This window comes from Fusarium odoratissimum, assembly GCF_000260195.1.
Source record: "Fusarium odoratissimum NRRL 54006 unplaced genomic scaffold supercont1.4, whole genome shotgun sequence".
Taxonomy (NCBI): Eukaryota; Fungi; Ascomycota; class Sordariomycetes; order Hypocreales; family Nectriaceae; genus Fusarium; species Fusarium odoratissimum.
Window position 1 is genome coordinate 708,730 of NW_022158690.1, and position 21,248 is coordinate 729,977.

The 21,248-nt window shown below is 48.3% G+C and overlaps 6 protein-coding genes across 7 annotated transcripts; 2 read left to right on the top strand and 4 right to left on the bottom strand.

Moving 5' to 3' along the window:
- The first annotated feature begins 78 nt into the window (after window positions 1-78).
- FOIG_03386 (uncharacterized protein) lies at window positions 79-1,434 on the top strand. The gene has a single exon (XM_031201229.1). It carries the CDS (start codon window positions 458-460, stop codon window positions 1,202-1,204), a length of 747 nt encoding a protein of 248 aa, XP_031068753.1. The 5' UTR covers window positions 79-457; the 3' UTR covers window positions 1,205-1,434.
- Window positions 79-4,372, bottom strand: FOIG_03387 (uncharacterized protein). Of its 2 annotated transcripts, XM_031201231.1 has the most exons (4): window positions 4,023-4,372; window positions 2,567-3,947; window positions 1,922-2,503; window positions 79-1,870 (listed from the first exon to the last, which is right to left on the bottom strand). In XM_031201231.1, the coding sequence occupies exons 1-4, from the start codon at window positions 4,194-4,196 to the stop codon at window positions 1,530-1,532; spliced, it is 2,478 nt and encodes an 825-aa protein (XP_031068755.1). In that variant the 5' UTR covers window positions 4,197-4,372; the 3' UTR covers window positions 79-1,529. The 2 variants fall into 2 exon arrangements, with proteins under 2 accessions (XP_031068755.1, XP_031068754.1); XM_031201230.1 differs by having other exon boundaries at window positions 1,922-3,947.
- Window positions 4,373-4,932: 560 nt separating this feature from the next.
- On the bottom strand, window positions 4,933-7,357 carry FOIG_03388 (uncharacterized protein). Its single transcript, XM_031201232.1, has 2 exons — window positions 5,923-7,357; window positions 4,933-5,868 (listed from the first exon to the last, which is right to left on the bottom strand). The coding sequence occupies exons 1-2, from the start codon at window positions 6,821-6,823 to the stop codon at window positions 5,504-5,506; spliced, it is 1,266 nt and encodes a 421-aa protein (XP_031068756.1). The 5' UTR covers window positions 6,824-7,357; the 3' UTR covers window positions 4,933-5,503.
- A 1,576-nt stretch (window positions 7,358-8,933) lies between these two features.
- On the bottom strand, window positions 8,934-13,697 carry FOIG_03389 (uncharacterized protein). The gene is made up of 4 exons (XM_031201233.1): window positions 13,533-13,697; window positions 13,100-13,474; window positions 10,084-13,026; window positions 8,934-10,030 (listed from the first exon to the last, which is right to left on the bottom strand). Exons 2-4 carry the CDS (start codon window positions 13,159-13,161, stop codon window positions 9,355-9,357), a joined length of 3,681 nt encoding a protein of 1,226 aa, XP_031068757.1. The 5' UTR covers window positions 13,162-13,474; window positions 13,533-13,697; the 3' UTR covers window positions 8,934-9,354.
- A 406-nt stretch (window positions 13,698-14,103) lies between these two features.
- On the bottom strand, window positions 14,104-18,088 carry FOIG_03390 (uncharacterized protein). The gene is made up of 2 exons (XM_031201234.1): window positions 17,892-18,088; window positions 14,104-17,803 (listed from the first exon to the last, which is right to left on the bottom strand). Exons 1-2 carry the CDS (start codon window positions 17,988-17,990, stop codon window positions 14,387-14,389), a joined length of 3,516 nt encoding a protein of 1,171 aa, XP_031068758.1. The 5' UTR covers window positions 17,991-18,088; the 3' UTR covers window positions 14,104-14,386.
- A 788-nt stretch (window positions 18,089-18,876) lies between these two features.
- Window positions 18,877-19,439, top strand: FOIG_03391 (adenylosuccinate synthetase; the record flags this gene model as incomplete). Its single annotated transcript, XM_031201235.1, has 2 exons — window positions 18,877-19,072; window positions 19,126-19,439. 2 exons carry the CDS (start codon window positions 18,877-18,879, stop codon window positions 19,437-19,439), a joined length of 510 nt encoding a protein of 169 aa, XP_031068759.1.
- Window positions 19,440-21,248: the final 1,809 nt, after the last annotated feature.

The window sequence follows — 21,248 nt, forward strand, 5'->3', positions numbered from 1 at the left end:
TCCCGAGTCCTACCCGCTTACCTTGCATTGCCCCGCCCAAATCTACAGCGCATTTTAGTTCAAGCACCTATGAAACTCCCCCAGCCCACTTCCACTTTCACGGCCAAGAATCCCTTTATAAACGTCACTGCTTCACCTCCATCTTCCTACTCCGCTCTTCAAATAGGCCATCTCTGACCTTTTTGACACTGATAATACCTCTCTTATACCCCTCGCTCACCACGACAGCAGCTGGCTGCACCACCTAATCAACTGCGACTGCGACAGAGCATTGCGCTCGCCCCTCAGACGTTCAATTACAGCTCAAGCAATTCTCTGGGCTTCGATACCGCTTCCTCAACCTACATCAAGCTAGCCCATCGCGAGACAGGCGCAGCTTCATACCACCTGAACAACCATCGATGCGAAACTCTACAAACTTATTAGCTACCAAAGAAACACTATAAGACAACACATTATGGCGTCCTGGTACTCCAACCTCGTCCAGAAGACATCTTCTCAAATCTCCTCCCTCCGCCAGAATCTCCTCTCCGGCGAACAAGACGGCGACACCGAAGACGATACTCACGTCTGCCGTGTTCTCCGTGGCTATTATACAGAAAAGGGGCGCCCATTCCCCTCATGGCTGCCCCCGGATCCCAAGGCCCCAGCCCAACAACCCATACAGCCTGTCATGACACCACAAGCCGGCCAACGCCTCGGCGCTCAAGGACAGCAACACGGTGGTCTGAGTAGTCTATGGGACAACGGACCGCAACAGCCACAACAACAAGCGCCTCAGAGTCTTCGGGCTGGAGGTGGACGAACACCTGCATCGTTGCAACCTGGCGGCGGCGGCGGCGATATCAATAGGCGACCACTGCCAAGTCAGCAGCGCGCGGGTAGCTACCAGAACACGGGCGGTCAATTCGGTAGGCCCGAAACGGCGAGCGTGCCACCTGGTGGTGCTTCGGGAGGTGGAGGTGGAGGATCTGCGCAGGATAGATTGCGACAGAGGCTTTGGGGAGGAGGATCGCGAACAACGAGTCCTCAGGCTGGAAGTCAAGGACCTTTCAACCCTCCCGGCGGAAATAATGGTGGTGGCGGCGGCGGCGGTTATGAAGATCGATTTGCGCCAGGCGGAATGTATGATCAAGCAAGTGGCGGCGGCAACGCTGGATTGAGGAGAGGAGGCTTGCCCAGTGGACCAAGGGGATACAGATAAAGCCCGTTCTAGTAAGAAGAAGTGAAGCATACGTTGGATGTCTGGCGTTTACGTTCCTTGATAGGATAGAGCGGCGTTTTACCTGGTAATGTGGACTTTTGTTTACTCGATATTATGCCCTGTACCAAGGAATCATGATATGCATCTTGTGTATTCAGATCCTATGGTAATAAAGGGCTTCTTATATATATCGAAACATTGCTAACTTATTGTCATGCCATGAACTCCGTGCCAAAAATTACTGGAACCAAGAAACCCCCTAAAGCATAAAAATACATGCAGCAGTCGTTAACCAACAGAACCTCAACTACTTATTCTCAGAAACTCATTTTTTTGGCATACCATCGCCCTTTTGCGTAACCGTTTTCCTCGGGAGAACTTCTACCTCCTTGCTTAATAGTTTGCGCAACTCAGGTGTAATCGTCTTTGGCTGCGGCGGAGGCGCCGCTGGCTCGGCAGCTTTGCCCTTGCCAGATGCCTTACCACCCTTGGAGGGCCCTGATTCGGTCTGCTCAGAAGATTTTGAGGGTTCCTTCTGGTTGAACCGAGGAGCTGGGAAGTTCTGCTTCTTGTCGACAGCATCAACAAGTCGCTGGAACCTCTTGAAGAGAGTTTCTGCCCGGATCAGAGTCGCCTCAAGATCGATTGTGTTGGAGAGTTCATTGACTATGTACTATTAGCATATGATCAGTGTGCTTGGTGACCAAAATCACTTACCATATTTGAGCACCTCATCGAAATGTTGCAAGTGCTCCATAATAACATCCCGGTGTCTCTCAAGAATTGCCAACGCGATAAAGAGATGGAAGTTCGCGCTCATATAATCAGTCCACAAGCCCTCCCATAATCGAAGAACGTCAAGCCAAGCAAACTCCCGCTTGTACCAAACAAGTATCATGCGGAAGAAGAAGAAAAAGTTGGTGCTGTCTGCCTTTTGTAGATGGTTCCAAAGTGCTGGGTCCATGAACTGAACAAGTTGGTCCAGAGTCAGAAGCTGGTTGCGCATACCAGACTGATCACGCAGAAAGTTGCGTTCCATACGCTCCATGAACTTCTGGAAACCCCAGAATGCAACGGCGTCGTCCTGAATCACTGCATAGATTGGTGCCAAGAGATCTGACATACCCTGAACATAGCCTAGATCCTTATTGTACTCGTTGTAGGTCAGGAGCATCTCCTTCATCTGCTCAAGGTGGACATTGGTGCCAACTTCGGCAAAGGGTGAGCTTGGGTCAGGATGGGGGATATCCTCGCCCATGAAAATGGGTACATTGCGGTCCGTTCGGTGGACATCCTTTTCTATAGACGAAATATAAGTATACTCCTTGGGGGAGAAAGGTTGGGAGGTGGTGAGCAACTTACCGATTCGTCCCTTTTGCTCGCGCCACCACTCTCCAGTCTCGCCCTCACCTCCATCACCTTCTAGCCTCTCCCACCACGAAAGCTTGAGCTTGTAGTACTGGTCACGTAGTGAGGCGATTTGTGCCTTTCTCTCATCGGCAGTGCTGTACCATTCATAAACGCCAAGAAGGAAAAGCCATGCTTCCTTTCGAACACCGTCCTCAGAATCAAGACCTCCGTGAAAGACACGCTCCTTGACCTCATCGATAGTGACCGATAATCGGCCAGTTTGAGGGTCAAAGAAGGTATTCCACTCCTTCATTGTCACAGTCTTTCGGCGTTCCTCAAGTGAAAGGTTACTGGCTCCTTCAAGAAGCTCAAATTCGCCAACATCGGTATCCTCAAGCTCCATAACATCATTAGCAGACCATATCCTCTGTCTCCGATCACGGTCGCTCTGTTCCTGGATGCCCATAGCCCAGCGAGCGAGATAGATCCTGGCGCTGTCAAACTCGTCTTGAAGCGTCTGAACTTCCGGATTTCTCAAGAGTCGTCTTACTTGTGGCGGTAAGTTGGGGTTCTCGACAATATCTTGGGCCGCTCTCCGCGTAAAGGTGGTTACTTTGCTGAATTTCTCCATAATATTCCATCCAGTTTCCTTGATCAACTTGACGAAAGGGTCCATCTCTGCATCTCGATTTGACGGTCCTGCAGCGCCGCGCTGCGCTCCCACATTGCTGTCCTGACGACCAATTTGCGAGGGGCTGGAAGTGAGTTTGTGGCCAAATGCTTCACTGTCCTCCTTTGATGGCTCGATCAAGTAAATGTTTGGTTCAGCGCCAGATCGCTCAATCTTGACATAGCGACGTAGCCACTTCACAACCTCATCGCCACCCCAGAACATCTGTCCTGATTCTCCGAAAGGATCAAATGTATCACGTGCGATCTTCTTCTTTTGGAGAATCGTACTTTGGCACTCATTGTCGTGGAAAAAAAGGGCGGGAAAACTGTCGCCCGCTCGGGAGTTGATGATGACGGATCCATACCACCAGCCGAGGCTCGGAGGCCGAACGAGGAGCGAATAGACGGCGCTCACGGGAATCGCAAACGCATATCCACCGACAGATCCAACATGGCTAGTAACGGTCGGCGGGGGAGGAACAAGGTAAGACTGTTTCGGGGGTGAGTCTCCATCGCAAAGGTCAACCTTGACGTAGATGCTGGCGGAATCTCCAAGGGCAGATTCGGGAATCCAGGCAAGAAGTAGATCCGAGGAGGCGATCGTCGTTGATTCATTGGAAGCAGATGAAGAAGGGCGCTCTTCGTGATGACCTCGTTGCTGGAGAAGTGCGATATATCCTGGAATATTGTCCTTTGCAGAGGGTGTTGGATGAACATAAACCTGCGATTGTTAGATGTCGTCCGTCACTCTGTAGCGCAACCTCTTGCGCAGGACATAGGCTCGGATGTTACTCACCTTACTCTTGGAAAAGAGAAGCTTTACACCTCTTCCAGTCTCGGCATTTCTAATCGTGTTGTACTCGCCCTCCTCATCATCGCTCAGCGCATAGAAACTGTTCGATGGTGACGCAGATGGTCGTGAAGGCTGCTGTGGCGGGGCATCAGCTGCCCCAGAATCCTGCTGCGACATGGGAAGAAGTAATAGAGCTGTCGCTCTCAATTTTCGTCTTGAATAGCCTTTGTCCTCGGGTTGTTTTTTTTATTCGGAGCCACAACAAGATTTTGAGTATGAAGTGACGGTATATAAATGGTTACGATGAAAAAGAAAGATGAAGAATAGTTCAGGTGGTGGCATGTGAGTAAACGCAAGCAAGCGAAAGGCAGCTGTCTGTCTCTTGCCCAAACGGATCACAGATGACGACGTGCCCCGCCACAGAAGCTCCCTGCCCCATCTTAGCAGGGGTACCTGAACTCGTGGCTGTATCTGCTGTCAAATGGTGCAGTTTTAGCAGAGACACATGTACCCGTGCTCACAAGGCTTACCAGAAAAGTATCATGACAGCAGTTTATTGGTGGGAGATGAAGTTCTGCTTGCGTCGCCACGCGCATGAGGCATGTAATAGCTTTGAATTAATTCAATGACCGCGTACTGCAAATACGTAAATCTGCCTTGACCACGTAAATGACTAGGTTATTCATACAATCTTACAAGAGGCCACCAATATGCAGATACCATAAGAGAATCCGTAGCAAGTTTCGTTATCATGATCCTTGCCGAGGATCATGCTGATGATAAGTTTAGGACAAACTTTATCAGGTTTTTGCTTCTCATTTCTCACCAGAAGCTCTGCGACTTAAACCTTTCCCCAATGTGCAAGAGAGTTTCCAACAGTGAACCAAGGTGCCAAAAACAACCAGTCTGAAGGCTTGCTAAAGTTATACTCAATTTAATAAGTCTATACTAAATTTGCCCAAGTCCTTCTGTCATCTAGGATAGAAGTCCTGGGTAACGTCGAGTTTCAGTTGTGATTCGTCTAAGAGCCCAGGACATATAACTTTCATTCTATTTCGTCAACGCTCATAAGCATTGAACCCAGGGCATATCAAGTACATTAGAATGTGTCGGCAGCCAGTCTCACTTAATGTACAGAGTATAATATTCGTTTTGATGGTATTATTGGTATCAGCTTATTTACCCGATCGTATGGCGTGGTATACTGAACCCCTTTCTGCGCACGTCTAAATTTCCCCACTGTTCCGAATATCAATGGCCCGACTCCTTCAAATTAACAACATGCCACCGTCGCCAAACTTAACACTACGTCCACAGACTACATTCCTGTCCAGACATGGAACGCCTTGTGAATGTTTTGAAAATGTTTAAACGACTTATGCAAATAAGACAAAGGCTCCCCTCTTGAATCAGATGGATTAACGGAGTCGGATATTTAGGAAGAAAATTCGTGGGTCTCGTTTTCGAAAGCTCTTTTACGCGTCTTAGGCGTCTTCACTCAGGAGACCAGTCTGGAACTCAGGCTCGACAGCTGTTTCAGGGTCGGTCCAGTTCACCGGCTTGTGAAGGCGAAGCATGGATAGGAAGTAATCCTCAAGGATGCAAAAGTTGAGGAGGAAGTCGTTACAGTTCCAGGCAATAGAGCAAACCATAGCACCGGCTACGGCATCGAGGATGAAGTGGTTGGCTGTGGCGACAATGGCAGTGAGAATCAAGGCTGGGTATGACATGCCCGCAGCAACGATGATTATTCGCTTCCAGGAGGTAGATCGTAGGCCGGTAATAGGGATAGTGGCGACGGTAAGGCCGACAAGGAGAGAGTAACCAAAATGCAGAGATGGCATTGCAGCTATAATCTTAGTTAGCCCTGTATGGGGTCAAGATATATGTGACTTTCACTTACCATATTGGTTGCAGAATCGGTTAGTGGTCCAGACACTGCTCTCTCCAGTACCGCTGTGAACACTGTCGACAAAGCCAAAGCTCTTGGCCTCCTCAGCATCAGGACCCTTGTATTCAGGATCACTCAAAAGACGGGGAGGCATGCAAGGCCAGCTGGTGAAGACAACAAAAGCGATGAGGTTGCACATAGCCATGGTTCGTCGACGGGCCTCGTAGAGAGCAGGACCAGCAGCCACCGTATCAGATCTCACACGGCCAGCGGCATAACGGCGATGTCGGGTGGTGGTGAAGTAGTAGAGGACAACAAGGAAGGTAATGGTGCCAGGGATATGGATGAATGAATAGATTCGGTTGATCCAGTGGAGAAGAGTAGGTCGAGCGAGGAACCACTTCTGAAAGTCTATCTCCCAGAAGATGTGAAGCCGTTGTTCGAGGTGGATGATTTGGAGAGCATGTCTACGGGCGACATCGACTGTGCCCTCATCGAGAGTCAATGCAGTGATGGCACGACCGACCTGGTACACAAAGTAGATAAGAAACCAGTACCAACACTCGACCAAGAATGGCAACTTCTTGAGAAGACGGCTCAGAAGTCGATCCTCAAATATGTGAGTGTTTGGTGTAGAAACGATGCGCTTATAGCCAAGCACTTGAAGCCTGCGACGGCGTAGAGCCGGTTGAGAACTTGAGTCGAGACTCGGTGATCGCGAACCACTCCATCCACTCATAAGACTATCGGTCGAGTCTCGCTTCGGTAAATCATCAGAGCGCTTATAGCTCTTGATGCTGGCGATTCCTGACTTATTTGTCCAGAAATTGTAGTCCTTACTTCTGTTGAAGTAGGCACCCCCGAAGAGGAGAGTCACGACGATGAGTGGCTCAAGAAAAGAACCGACTCCCATGGCGAACAAGGTTTCGACGGCCGAGTATTGAGTTGAGTTTAGGGTGGCGATGAAGTATGAGGCTTGTCGCTGTTGGTGAGGTCCTAGATATAACTGGTAGGCAGCCTGAGAAAGGTGCAAGTCAGGATATAGCGATACCAACTGCCAAGTCAACACAAACAAGAAGAAAGAAATGCAAAAGGGTATAATGTATACAATGCAATGCGATTCGTCTGAGTAATAGGGAGAAGAGGGAACACAACAAGTCCGTTTGTAGTTGGGGAAGAGGCGGGTTTTGATGCAACAGAGTGGACGGAACGCTCGGGGAGTAGGTATTTGATATTGACTGCTACATAGGTAGGTACAAGACTCAGCTAAGCTAAGCTCAGCTCAGAACAACTCAGCTTGGCAGTTTCTGATCTGTGATCCATCATAGGTGGTAATTCATGGTATTGGGCCAGTATTTTCGCTGCCTGTACCCGGAGTTAATGACAGTCTGAGGGCACACGACATGTCTAAGTCGACCGGGAGCACTAAGACAAGCCACAAACAGGGAATACCCTGGGCTCAAGCCTCCAACCCCCGCCCTGTTGCCGGATGCCGGCTTGTAGGGGAGCCAGTGGACCAATTACAGGGCTACAGGTGCACGCAGAAAGAAAAAGAAGAAGAGCCCGAGCCGAGCTAGACAAGGGTCTTGTTAGAATGGATCGTCCGCTACCAACTTTACACTGCTGACATGCCATGAATATGATAAATGGACCAGTCATAGAAAGTGACATGTTAGACGTGGACAAAATAACTATAGGCAGACTGATGAGGCCGTGAGCTTATCTCACCTCGAGGTGAACATGGCATCATTCTCGTGAGAGAGGATACTTAATCTATAGCATCTCTCCACCTTCTGTCTGTCTTGACTCTTCTCAAACAGGGGCAGACTCTGCTTCCAAGGGTAAACGATTTGGCTGACGTACATGGACCTGATGATGGTGTTGTTCGCCCGTGCCCATCAACCACCATCATTCGACAGCTGCCCATAGAAACTCCCTTTCTCATTACCGTCTCAAAACCCCTGACTTGAACTCTATTCCGCGGCAACCGATCATGATCTGGGGTTCTACAAAAGTCCGATCCCAAGGACAATAGGAAATTATATCATCCACGGAAGCACGGTAGCGTTTTAACCCCGTCTACATGTGATGGAAGTTCCGTCTCGTGCTTCCGACCTCCGACTTTTAACCTCCGGGTCTTCCGGATGTCACAGACAATATGATATTGGCTATAAACAATAACACACCAACTGAAGGATTTGAAGCTTATTTATTTTGAGTTTGCGCATAATCAATCATACATAATCTACAAGATCATCTTATCATGAGTTCATCAATTTGTCTCAAGGTCATAGCTTGGCCTCTTGTATGCCAAGATCTCTTCAAACTGTTGCCCAGGCCTAATATTGGTGGCTTCACCTTTACACGGCAAGTTGCCTAGCATCCGTACGCGTAAGACCTCGCACACTTCCTTATTTGATCCCATCCATCTAGGCTTTCTCAACAAAGCTGCATGCTTATATATTACCAAGTTTACAGTAAGCCAAAGTGCACTGTATCTATGGCTACAACACATGCATTGAAACCATACACGTCTAGTCAATGCCGACATTTTACGTCATAGTTCTAGCAAAATCAACTAAGATTCCGCGAGCGCTAAGTTAGTCAATGCTAAAATTCTTATAAGGCATGTTGTTATTGCCGATTCCCGTCTTGGGTAGCGTCGATGCTGTCACATAATTCAGATATATCGGAAGTCAGGGATATAATGCAGTGACTCTACCACCTGAGAAGCGTTTGATACTACGGATGAGCTCCCTGAGGTATCGAGTATGGACAGTATTCCACGTCTGTGAACGCCCATATCAATAAAAAGTGAAATAGTTGATCTTGAAAACCAGCGATTCGAGCCAACAACGCTCCTTGGTAGAGTCCAAGTGACAAGTCTTATGACCCAACGCCATTTCAAGGGTGACAAAAAAGCCTAAACACATTCGCTCGGCCATCACCAAAAACCCGAGCCTCACATAATCATGTAGAGTACTCCGAGACATCCGACACATGTAGTCACCTATCATTTTTCTGCCTCTTGGTGTATGCTCATTAATCGAATAATGTTTTCATTTTCGCCATAGTTGAGTAGCAACGAAACTGATGTGCATGCCATATGCTTGAACATTTAAGTGTTGATTGGATGTACGAACAGCATGATCTTCCAGCATTGTGCAACATGACTTGTACGAGTTGGCACCACTGCCAATAGTACGTACAGACCATTGATGAAGAGAGTTCATAGTTGGATACTCGCTCAGATGGATGTAACATATACATGTGACTTCTTGTCTTCTATTACTCTATTCCGCCCTTGACAGACAGGTTGCACCCCAGCGCCTAATCCCACGATGAAACGTCCAACGAATAATGGCCGTCTATCTATGTCGTATGCTTCGTTCACATCGTGCAGTTCTTACCTTCTGTTCCCTTGTTCGATAGTCGACTTGACATCTACGCCAAACTTCTCTCCCTCAATATACTGCTCAGCTCCTTGAGCTTAACGGGCTTAGATAGAAACACATCAACACCACTTGCATAAGCATCTTGCTGGGCACTCGCTGAGGCCAAACCCGTTAGAGCAAGAATGACTACTGGTTCCCGGCCCTCTTTGTTCTCGAAAGCACGTATCTGTTTTGTGGCCTCAATTCCGTCCATTCGTGGCATACTGATATCCATCAGGATGCAACTGAATTCATCTGGGTTCTCCTGGAACCGTTCCACAGCTTCAAGTCCGTCTGCTGCCGTAGTATACTTGGTCTTAAGCTTCTTCATATAGGCGCACAACACCGAGAGGTTGATGGGGTTATCATCGACAAGGAGGAAACTCTTGGGTTCGCTCGCCGCAGTTGGCCCCTGTTGTTGCGTCGCTTGGGGAGGGCGTTTTGACGGAACTCGTGATGGGGGTCCAGGGCGTTTTAGTGACGCCGCTCCTGGACCTGGTGTCGATTTATCATCAGGAGCATCTCCTTCTGTATTGCTTCCAGTCGAGCACCTTTTAGCATCATCCGATGCATAATCCAAATGCTCTTCATCTTCACCTACCGGCACAGCCGGCGATAACGCTTGTAAGTCCCCCCATCGACATAATGCTATGTGAAGAATTCGAGCAAGTTTGTGTGGGCCAATACTGAAACTGCAAGTTAGCAATATTACAGGTTTACAGGCTTGAAACACACTTACGGTTGAGAAACAAATTCATAAACTCGCTGATTCTCAGATGCCTTGCTCTCGGAAGATCGCTTATGTGCCGTAATGGCATTGGCGCACACCACAACCACGGGGCACCTAACGAGCTCTTCGCTGCTCAGAACTGGGTCTTTGATCGCTATCTCATTGCATAGAACAAGATCCGGAGCAACTTCCTGACATTTAGCTTCGTTGATAACATCCATCTCCAACCATCGATGGCACATAACTTTCATGGCAGACATGGGAATGCCCCGACCCGTATTCGACTTAATTTCCCCCTCAGAAGGGAAACCGACCAGTCTCAGACGCAGTCCTTTTAGGCGCTTGGTCTCTTCATCAACTTCGTTCTTCTCTTGCCCCAGATTTGAGCTGTCTGAGTCTTTCGATCGTAATAGTGGCAATGTTATGGTTGCTGTGGTCCCGACGTTAACTTCACTCTCGATCGATATCTTGCCGCCCATGGATGCCACGATCTTCTTGACTAGACTTAGGCCCAATCCGGTACCGTGTGAAAGATGGTTTTCCTGAGAGAATGGTTTGAAGAGATCGTTGCGAAGAAAGTCTGGGGATATTCCTTGGCCAGTGTCTGTGACCGAAATGCGAACCAAGCGTCTGTAACTACTTGGGTTATTCGAGGACAAGGGTTTTTGAGATAGGGCAACCGTGATTGTGCCCTTGTGTGTATATTTGAGTGCGTTCCCAAAAAGGTTCATCACAACACGCCGGAGTGCTCCTGCGGCAACGTGGAAGCGATACGGCACATAAGGGTCAATATCAAGAAAGATGGCCACCTGACTGTCGTGCCCAAGCGGCACTTCGTACTTGACGGGGTCTTCAGACTGACCGCCCGTCAGATCATTCTCATCCTCCGTATTCACGCGTTTGCTTCGATTAGCGGTTTGCCAAGCTTTTTGGGCTTCATTGCCCTTGAAAACATGACCGGCGAAAACACTGTCCATGACCTCCTCAATTAGAGCGTCCAGCCTAACCTCAGAGGTCGAAACACTCGCGGGAACTGTGGTGGCAGAGTCTGAAACAATAGATCGTTTTCGAGCTCGGCGCTCCTTCTTTCGATGAGCTGCAACTTGATTGACCTTTGAGAAATATAAGAGATGATCAATGGTCTCGGATAGTGTTCGACCACATGTCTCAAGGGTTCGCAGTAGGTTTCCCTGGAAAACATCCAGCTGGGTATCGGACAACAGCTCGGCTGAGAGCATGACTCCGTGAAGAGGAGTCCGCAGTTCGTGAGATAATGAGCCAAGCACATCGGATTGTGCCTTGTTCACAAGCAAGGCCTCGAGTCGTTGGGCTTCCGACATGGCCAGCATGCCAAACCCTCGCAGGTAACTCAACTCACCCTCGATCGTAAATGTCCTCGTGGGTGTCCGAGTATATGCGAAACCTCCCGCTAACCAACGGTCTCTTTTAGGATCCCAAACAGGCACAAAGGCTACGCTTCGAGCACCAGGGAAGATCTTGGAAACTGACGGTCCTTCTAGAGATCGCGACCAAGGACGCTGACTTTTACCAGATAGCGCCGCAGTTGATCCTTCACCAAAATATTCTTGCTTCGGCATCGGTGTACAAAGGTCGGCCTCAGACGAACCACTTGATAAGAGGCTACCATCCTCGTCGAAATTAAAGATTTTGCCAGCAGGATACCGCCGCAAGAGCGCAGCTAGCAACTTCATTGGCATGGTTGTGTGAAAATCGGAACCTACATCCAAGTTGATGCTTGATGAAGTTGAAGTAGCGAAGCCCAAAATTCCGCAACAAGACTTTTCCTGCTCGATCCTATCACTTGACTCATCGCTATTCGATGATGACTCGGTCGAAGACTGGCCCTCATGAAGCATCGAATCGGTAGCCGACGTCTCGAAATTCGCATCTAGGAAGACGACGCCTTCAATCTCTATTCCTTCTCGTATGAGATTGGCTGCCCGAGAGAATATCTTGGCAATTGACTTCTCCTTGGCATTAGCATCGGATTCTCGAACAGACATACTCTTCGATGAAGTGCTGGTCATATTCGCCTCCCCGGGACCCCCAGAGCTGATAGCGGTGGTTTCTCCTGTCGTATTGGGCTGCATTGGTACGTGAACCGGCAATGTTTTCTGAAGACTAATGTCCCTGAACTGCTGCAGGGCCTGCTGTTCAGAATTTAGATTGCCTTCCCGTGTCGCATCGTCGTGGAAGGCCGGAGAATTCGTTCGAGCTCTCCAACTCGCCATGGACGACTCCTTCTCAACAAACGAACCAATTCCCCTTGTCATACGGACACTTCTTCGATAAGCATCTCCCACACTCTTGGATCGAAGGTAGTCCATGATGTTAGAGGAGATTTCTCGTAGGACCTCGGTGTCATTGGTGGTCCAGCTCTCGGCTTCTCTCGGCTCGGAGTCTATCACGCAATAAACACCAATGTCAACACCAGTAGGTGATCGCACAGGGACAGCAGCATAAAACCGAGCAGGAAATTCTGATAGCGGGTGCTGTATCTTGCAGAGTCTAGCATCGGCTTTAAGATCCGGTATCAGAGTAAGGGGCAGTTCCTTATCAGAGGAAGAAGAGTCGTGACTTTGCGCCATAAGAGCCCGGCCGCAAACCGAGAGCCGTCGTGAAAATGTCCCTGGGTATAGCCAGAAGTCTCCATTTCTATCTTTTGGCCGGATTGGACTCTTGGCAAGAGATGATCGTTGTGTAGTCTCGGCGACAATATATTGGTGATTACGATCGAACAGAGATATCAAGGCGCGGTCAGTGCCTGTTTTCCAGAGTCCGAGTTGCGCAAGAGATGCAAGAACAGTGTCTCTCGGAGTTTCTTGTCGTTTCATCTCGTCGCTGGGCACAGTTCCGTTGGCTGAGGGCTGGCCAGGGGGCGCGCCTTCGGTGGGCGAGTCTGTAATATCGTTGAGCAGCGACGCTCCATACCTAGCTTTGTTAGTTATCAAGCAAGCATACGTGTGAAAGTCGATTATTTGAATATGAAGAGAGAGTAACTAACTTGAAGGATTCTCTTTCACGAGCTGGTTCTGAGACCTGCTTAGGTGAACATGAGGCCATCATGGAGCCTTATCCCTAGCCCCTGGCTTGGATTACACCAAGCCAACCAGCTTTAAGGAATTCGAGGAAATGTGCTGATTTAAAGGGGAAATGATTGAAAAGTGTTTCCAGGTGAAAAGCTCGGTTCCCAGTAAAGGAACGTGGTCTCGATCTTGGGTGGCGATCGCAAGTTGGACGAGGTTGAGGTTGCGCAATTGCAAGTAAGTAGGCAAAATATGTCTTGAAATCCCTCTACAATCGATGCGAAAACGTCGATTACCTGCTATGTTCCTTCACGAATAAAAGTCTACAAGCCATATGTGGTATCAATCGAATCCTGCACCATTAAATCGACGAGTTAGTGAATGATAAGAGAACTGGTCGAGTTGATTTACCGCGAACAGGTACCGTTGTCGCAACTGATTGGCCATGCTCCGATTCTCGGCAAATGTAAAAGGTCTCGAACGGTCGAGATTCTAGTTATCTATGTATTTGCTGAAACTCCATTCATGGTGGCGATGGAAGGGGAAGAAGAATGGTGAACGGATCTTCTTTGGCTGTTGAAGGTGGAAGCGACCGTGGGGTATGGATGGGAAACTCACGACGCGTACCTTCCTATTCTTAGCTCTCCATTTTCTCTCACTTGATTCATGGTAATTCTGTCTCCTCTAAACCCCTACAAATAGATACCTTACCCTTGAAGAGCGTTGATCCCTGCATGATCCATCGTTTTGATACTGGATACTGTACAGTCACTCTGAGACATGCCCTCGTTGCAGATCACTTGCTTGCAATTCCTTGAGCTTCTATCTTACTCATTTACTATCTCGCCTATCCAAACTCAATGCCCAAATTTCCTTGATTCCTTGAAAATTTCGTCAGGCTTTACTATTATAGTGGATTCAGAGGGCAATCCTTGAATATCTGCCCCGTCTAGTGGACAACCCCAGGTGAATAACGACAGTATGATGTAACCAGCTGCTGTGTTTTACCTCATATCACTTAGCAACACAGAAATCGAAATTTTAAAAACAACTTGGTATAAACTCCATGCGTCCTGTCCCTACTAGCTACAGCATAAGCTAGTGCATTACTGTCGATACGCTGCAGTAGCTATCCATTGGATGCCATTGCTTCCCAGGCCCTCCCGCCGCCTTACAACGCCATCCAATGCATCAGTCTAAGTGATCGACATGATTTCCCAAGATAGTGATAGACCTTAAACGCCCTCTAAAAACCGGAGCCATGATTACGTATACATTTCATCTTCTTCCACCATACGTCCGAGAATCAAACTCTGGATGACAAGCTCGTCGCTCAAGACACGAATATTTTCGATCCGGGGCTGAGTTGCGGTTGATCTTCGACGTTTCTTATTACCTGTTGTTTCCGTAGGCGCAAGAACTGCGTCAACGGTCCCTGTTCCTTTATCCAAATATAACCAGTCGAACGGAGTTCCAGCTTTCTGATGCTCTAACAATAATTCCCTTGCTTGTTGTGTTGAAAACACTCGCGAAATCGATGGCCCTAGCACACTCGCAAGGAAGATGTAAGGTTCTTTAGCCTCATTTCGAGACTTCTTTGAGTCAATGACAACTAGGACACGCTGTCCGTCAAGGAGTCGTGGTCGCTGCTGGATGACCTCGGCCAGCCTTGCTTCAGTCGCCGAGTACGGTGCCAATATTCTTGACCGGATTGCATTGCCAAGCACAGTGGATGCGCCTGCACAGAGAACGTAGGGTTCCCAATCGACAATAACGCCTTTGTTGACACATGTTGTTATCCATTGAGGGGCTAAACAGGGGAGCCCCAGCGCCAGAGCCTGCATATATTTGACTTTGCGTGAGTGTTTGTCTGCGATGAGTGCTGTGAACCCGCTCTCAGAAATCAGCTTGGTGAGTTGTAATGAGTCCTGCTCGTCCATCACAGGATCGGTCGCATTCATAATGGATGAATGTTCAAACATGTCTTGGAACCCTTCAGCAAGAATGATACCTCCCGACTGTGTGATTTTCGTCGCTAACTTCTTGCGTTCTTGTGCTTTGAACTGGTCTGAGAAAGAAATGGCAAAAACCATGCCCTCGAACAGTCGTCCTACTCGGTGTGACTGGGCAAAGCTTTGCTTGAAGGATCTACTAGATTTGGAATGCACCATGCTCCTTTCAAGCACACTTGCAGCTGGCGAGTGATGTAGCTCATCAGTAGAATCCGAATCAAGATATGAAAACCGCTTGGATACCCTTGCTGCTCTTTTTGCTGGCTGAGGTGACTCTGTCTTCGATCCTTTTCGAGCCTCCTCATTATGGAAATCTCGACTGCCTCTCGGTGACGGCAGAATGACTGATTCCGGCCGTTCAGAACCAGGGGAGTCTTGTGTCCCGGGTGTTGTTTTGGCAGAAGGCAAGGGTGTTGTTGAAAGGATACTCAAACTCGAAGATGTCGGCGGCATCTGACCTACAGAACGACTGGCCAACGGGGTCACTGGGGCTGTCTCCGCTCGATCGCTCCTACGCGAGCGAGTAGTCATCGGTGGGGGAAGATCCGCATAGACATCACGGGCAGGTTTCCTGGACCGCGGTGCGGACTTCTTCTCGCTCCTGTCTTCTGTTGTACGGGACACAGATAATTCCTCCTCTGGCTCTTCTTCAATTATCGAAACTGCAGCCACAATTTGCAAAGGCGATGATACAGGCGTAGGTTTTGGGTCCAAATCACTCATCAGCCCATCCGAGAAAGAGGAACTAAGAAATGGGTTTCTGCGCTTTTGCCGAGCTGCACGACCGTAAGTCCTAGTCGTCCGCTTCCGTGCTGGTGGCAAAGATGAAGGCTCCGAATGGTCATTAGGGCCTTGCGGCAAGCCCTCATATTCGACGCGGAGCTGTGGTAGCTCAGGCTCAGATGGTGGCGGTTGTTCAACGGGTGCTGTAGGTGGGAGAGAAGGCGCTGGACTGGTTGCAGGTATCATGTCATCGTCTAAGACGACCTTGTCCGCATCGACCAAAACTATGTCTCCATCATGATCAATCTGCGGATTATCGGAAGCACTGTTTCCTGGAGTGGCCTTAGTTGATGTAACAGGGAGAGTCTCGTTAGAAGCCACCAGCCCTTTTTGGGAGTCATCCACGAGAGGTGGCAGTTCTTGCCCCTTACCCCTGTCGGTTTTGGGAGACGGCTTGCGGGTTGTTTCGGGCTCTTCAAGCGGCAAAACCCTTCTCTTCTTCCTTGATGGCTGTTCTTCTGAATTGCGCCTGATCTTGGGGGTAAAGCTAACGCGGCCCATTTCCTCTGCAGCCTGTGCCTTTTTCCGTTCAATCTTCTTTCGTCTCTCCAGCCGTCGAATAGCATCGTCGGAGTCATCATCGGAATCCCAGGGAGGAATCACGAAGTTTTCCATGCTCTTCCTTTCCTGAGACTTCTTCATTGGCTCGTAATGTGCCATTGGCTCAGTGGCGTTCGATGATCTAGGTGCTTTGGCTCGAGGTGTGAGATCAGTGGATGGGGGTGATTCTGGAATCATTTCACCAGCTGTAGATTGGTCATTCACAGGCGCTGACGCTCTAATAGGTCCCTCATCTAGATCTTGTAATGACGTTTCGGGGATATCATGGAGGCGACGTTGAGGACTCGAGGTTCGGATATCGGATGGTGAGGAGACATTGGCACGGTTCTTCAAAGGAGATGTCTCAATGATGTTTGGCGAAATAGAGTTGAAGAGCTTCGGAGAAGGTCGTGAAGATGTTGGACTAATATGTTTGATGGCCGAAGAAAACTGCGTCTGGCCGAACAATTGGCTACCGGCCAGAGGCGCGGCAATGCTAGGTCTCGCAGCAAATGGGTTCTTGGGTGCAGCAGGCGTCTCGAAGGTAGGAGCGTGAGGACGGTGCGGGGTTTGGCCGTTATTCAATTGTGAGGTCCCGTCAGGATGTCTCCAGTCACCTCTAGTATTGTCGAAACCTGCATCCTCTGATATTTGAGACGAAGGTCGGCCCAGCTCGCTCATGTATGCAAAATTCACGGCTCCTGTATCATCATCTTCAAGGGTTCGAGGTTCGTGAGAGGCGGGCTGAGTATCGCCATTGACAGGGCTCGAAGGTACAATATCACAGTATTCGCTGTAGTCACGATCATCGTTAACCTGTGTCGGGGTCTGTTGAGAATAGTCCATTTTGCGCAAGGCGGCAGTTACAGTACTGGCCGGCGGCTTGAGACACTTGATTAGAAGCTTGGGTGCATTGTCTTGCACTGATTGCGGCTGCGGGCTGTCATGGCGCGCGGACAAGTTGGCAAGGTGTTTTGACTTGACGAATGTAGTTGGCACCCGAACGCTCGAATTCACGTTGCTGTTCGAATTGACGCGATCCTCGATGCCCTGGACAACGCCATTCACCACGGCTGCCTCGAGGGTTGCACATTGCTTTTTCGGATATGTCAGTGCCACCCTGGTCGTGTCCCAGTGCGACGGATCGTCATTCTCAGTAGTGGGCCCCCCTGGGCGCGCTTTGTCCGATAACGCGTCGCGAGGAACAGTAGTAGCTGGTGCTGCTAAATCGATGGCTGTCGGGTCGGATGATGGAACAACTACTTCACTCGTAGGTGGAGGAATCTGTTTCGGGCTTGTCGTGCTTATTTTCGAAGATCTAACGTATTTGGGAGGCGAACTACTGAGCTGTTTGAGGCATGCAAGTGTTAGTGCATCTTGATTGTGAGGATGCAAACCCCAGTGCATAGGCAATTCAGCTACACTGGTTACGTACCGTGCCGACACCAAACTCGGCCCTGTAGGCCTCAAAAATGGGCTGGCTATCCTGCGTCTCATTGCTGCCTGCTGGAGCAAGCATCTGCGAGTCTGTCATCGTGGCGAGTCTTGCATCTTCCAGGTGAAGACAGACGCGAGCAGGCGACTTTTAGAAGAGTGGCTAAGAAAGGAAATCAATTGACTGTGCCTCTGTGCGGCTAAAATGAATGTGAATTGACCGAAAGGGAAAACAAGAGACCAACCGTGAACGTCAGTGACACGAGAGCACGTGACATTTGCGACCACTAACCATGAACCTTTCTGAGCCACCAGAGACAATCAAGACTGCCTTACCTGGGTAAAGTTAAGCTATAAATACTTATTAGCCTTTCATGTCGGCAGGTTTCGTTTCCCATATAAAAGTTGGCTTCTTATCTTGGGGGCAGGTATTATTTTAATTTACACAGATGTTCCTCAGCCAATCAGCATTCCCAATTCATCAATAATTTGACACTTCATTGTTGGGCTTAAGTACTACCTACCTGCTGGGTAAGTAAGGTATCTTAGATAAACTCTGTAAATACAAGCTTTCTCTACCTCGAAAGATCTTCTAGAGGGATCCAGTATTATGATTGGGGAGTAACAACAGAGGCACCTTGTGTGCAGCGCATTATTATCGAGCACCCATAAGTCAAGATCTTCCTTCAATCAATCACGCAAAGGAAATTCCAATAGTGATATGCTATGAAGTCTTTACAGAAAAGCCGCGGCGTTAAACAGTCATTCGTGCTTGAATCTTGCGGAAGCTTTGCTGAACTTCATATAACCCAAGGGTCGTCTGGTTGACGTTTCTAACCCGGAAGTATTCAAGAAGCTTCGTCGTCTTCAGTCCGGCTACCAAAATTCTTTGGAGACCTTTTCGAGTATAACATTGAGGAGGAACTTGCCCAGTCCAACGAGTATCGTCCAAAACTGGAAAATACGCTGTTGATGGTGTCTCATTCATGCAGTCAGTCCAGGAGAGAAAGAACATCATTGTGGAAGCGGCGAACGCTCTCATGCTCGACGTCAACTGTAGCTCATACCCATTGATCACCTCGTCTAACACAACACTTGTCAGCATCATCAGCGGTCTTACCTTGAATCCCAAGAACATCATAGAAACGATCGGAATAGTGAAGGCCTGTACGGCCCGCGTCGGTTAGGGGGCTTTCAAGACAGAAGATACTGGGGATATTGGAACTAAGCTCCAGGAGATTGGCCGGGAAGGGGAATTCCAACCGGCAGAAGACGCAGATGTGGATGGTTCGGCCTTGTTGTTGTCAAATACAGCACTTCCATCAACTACTGCAACTTTCTAAACCTCACGAAGCTTGATGCTCTGGATACTTTCGACACTATCAAGGTCGCTATCGCTTACAAGTTTGATGGCGTCGAGCTTGAACATTACCCTGCCGATCTCGATATGCTAGCCCAAGCCGAGGTTGTCTACCACGAGTTGCCGGGATGGCAGAAGCCAACCACTGGAGCAAACACTTTCTATGGTCTTCCTAAGCAAGCTCGCTAATACCTTGAGGTAAGACGTCCGCCAAAACAAAGTGCTATCGTGCTAACGGCCGCTATAGTACATTTAGAAGTTTGTTGGAGTCAAGATAACTTGACTTATTTGTTATAACTCATAAGCTTTCACTAACATGTACCAGATCAAGTGGATCGGCACTGGTCCTGACTGTGAGGCCACGATCAGGCGCACTTAAGCGGTCTGTCTTGCACAGTAGATGGAGAACTTAAGACAAGAGGTAAATGTTTCTTTCGACTGATCGCCACTCAAACAGATAAGATACAATACAAAATATAAGGTCGATTATGCGCATGTAAATGACAGTCATAGCCTCGTTAAGCCTCAGGCAAGTATTCGAGATAGTCTGCGGTCTTCACTGCGTAGCAAAAGTAACACTGATAGAGGTTTGAACTCACCATAGTGCATCATTTCACAGATTCTCATATGCATTCCTATCATGTCATGCGAAATGGCAACTTTGAGCTGATGGCTATTGATTTTTCGAATGTGAGCTTTTATCCATCATTCATATCAGAGCCCCTTCTTCTTAAACCCAGGGTTCGAGAAGGGGTAGATACACTTTCAGGATACATATATGTGGACTCTTCCCAATACTTATCGTGGTTTTTGCCGTTTGAAGCGATGCTCAGGGATGCTTTCTTGGTTCATGGTTGCCACCTTTGTCTTAAGGCGGCTGTAGAAGTCTTGATACAGATTTTGATCATACATTTCTGCTGTAGTGGGATGGCATCTTGCTGCTTTGCATAATTCCAATAATTTACTAATCTGCTCCATGTATCTTTATCTGTCTCACTGTATATATCTGTGCATTATTGGCTGGTGTCTCTTTGGTTGACAAGATGTGGTCAGGCCGATGGCTCTCGGAGAAAGAACGATTACAGGAGGAGCAGTAATATCCATATCTCAGGCATATCAATATCAATTATTATTTTATTCACGACTTATGTTAGTGCTATCTATAAGTAAAACAACAATGTGAATGTGAATGTGCCATGCTAGCCCCTGAGATCTATCTAGGTCACACGTATTTTGCAAAGGTAAACAAGAGTCAGATTTATATCTCAATATCATTACAAAGTAGTCATGTTTTTGACTTAGTGACTCATTTGAGATTGATTCTGATCTCGAGATCAGAACTGTACTTTGACAGATAGCAGGGGGGACTGGTGTTGAACCTTCAGTTCACGATGTTAGCCTGTGAATATTGGGCTTGAGGATTCAGAATATCTACTCCAACTTCAGGATATAGGCCAAAAAATCTGAATATGCACACCTGTCATAGGGAAGGGAGCACTTCATGTCATGATGATTCGTATATTGACAAGAATCCAACTTTCAGGGATGTCTTAAGCCCGAGCCGGTCCATCTTGAGGAACAGCATGACCAGGATACGCACTATCTTCCTTGGAACGAAAACGACGATTCAACTTACGCGCCGTTTCCATGTTTCTTCTTCTCATCATGTGAAGAGCAGTGACTGGGTCAGGGAACAAGGGCGGAGGCTACACGTGAACTCATGCTCGGTGACCATCTCTCGGCCAGGTCAGCAACTGTTCTGGACTACAATAAGGGTATCAAATATCTTTATTCTTAGACTGTCTCCATTAAAGTGATCATTTTGCCTTTCGGCTTTACATCAAGATTCTTCCTATCAGGGACCATCAATACTACAGTGACCCTCGGTTTACCACCAAATCCACCCAAATACCATATGGTATCCCGTTGTGTAGTCACCCGTCTCGGTTTAATGCGAGCACCCGGACCGGTGCGGGAGTTTACATACTGACGCTTAAT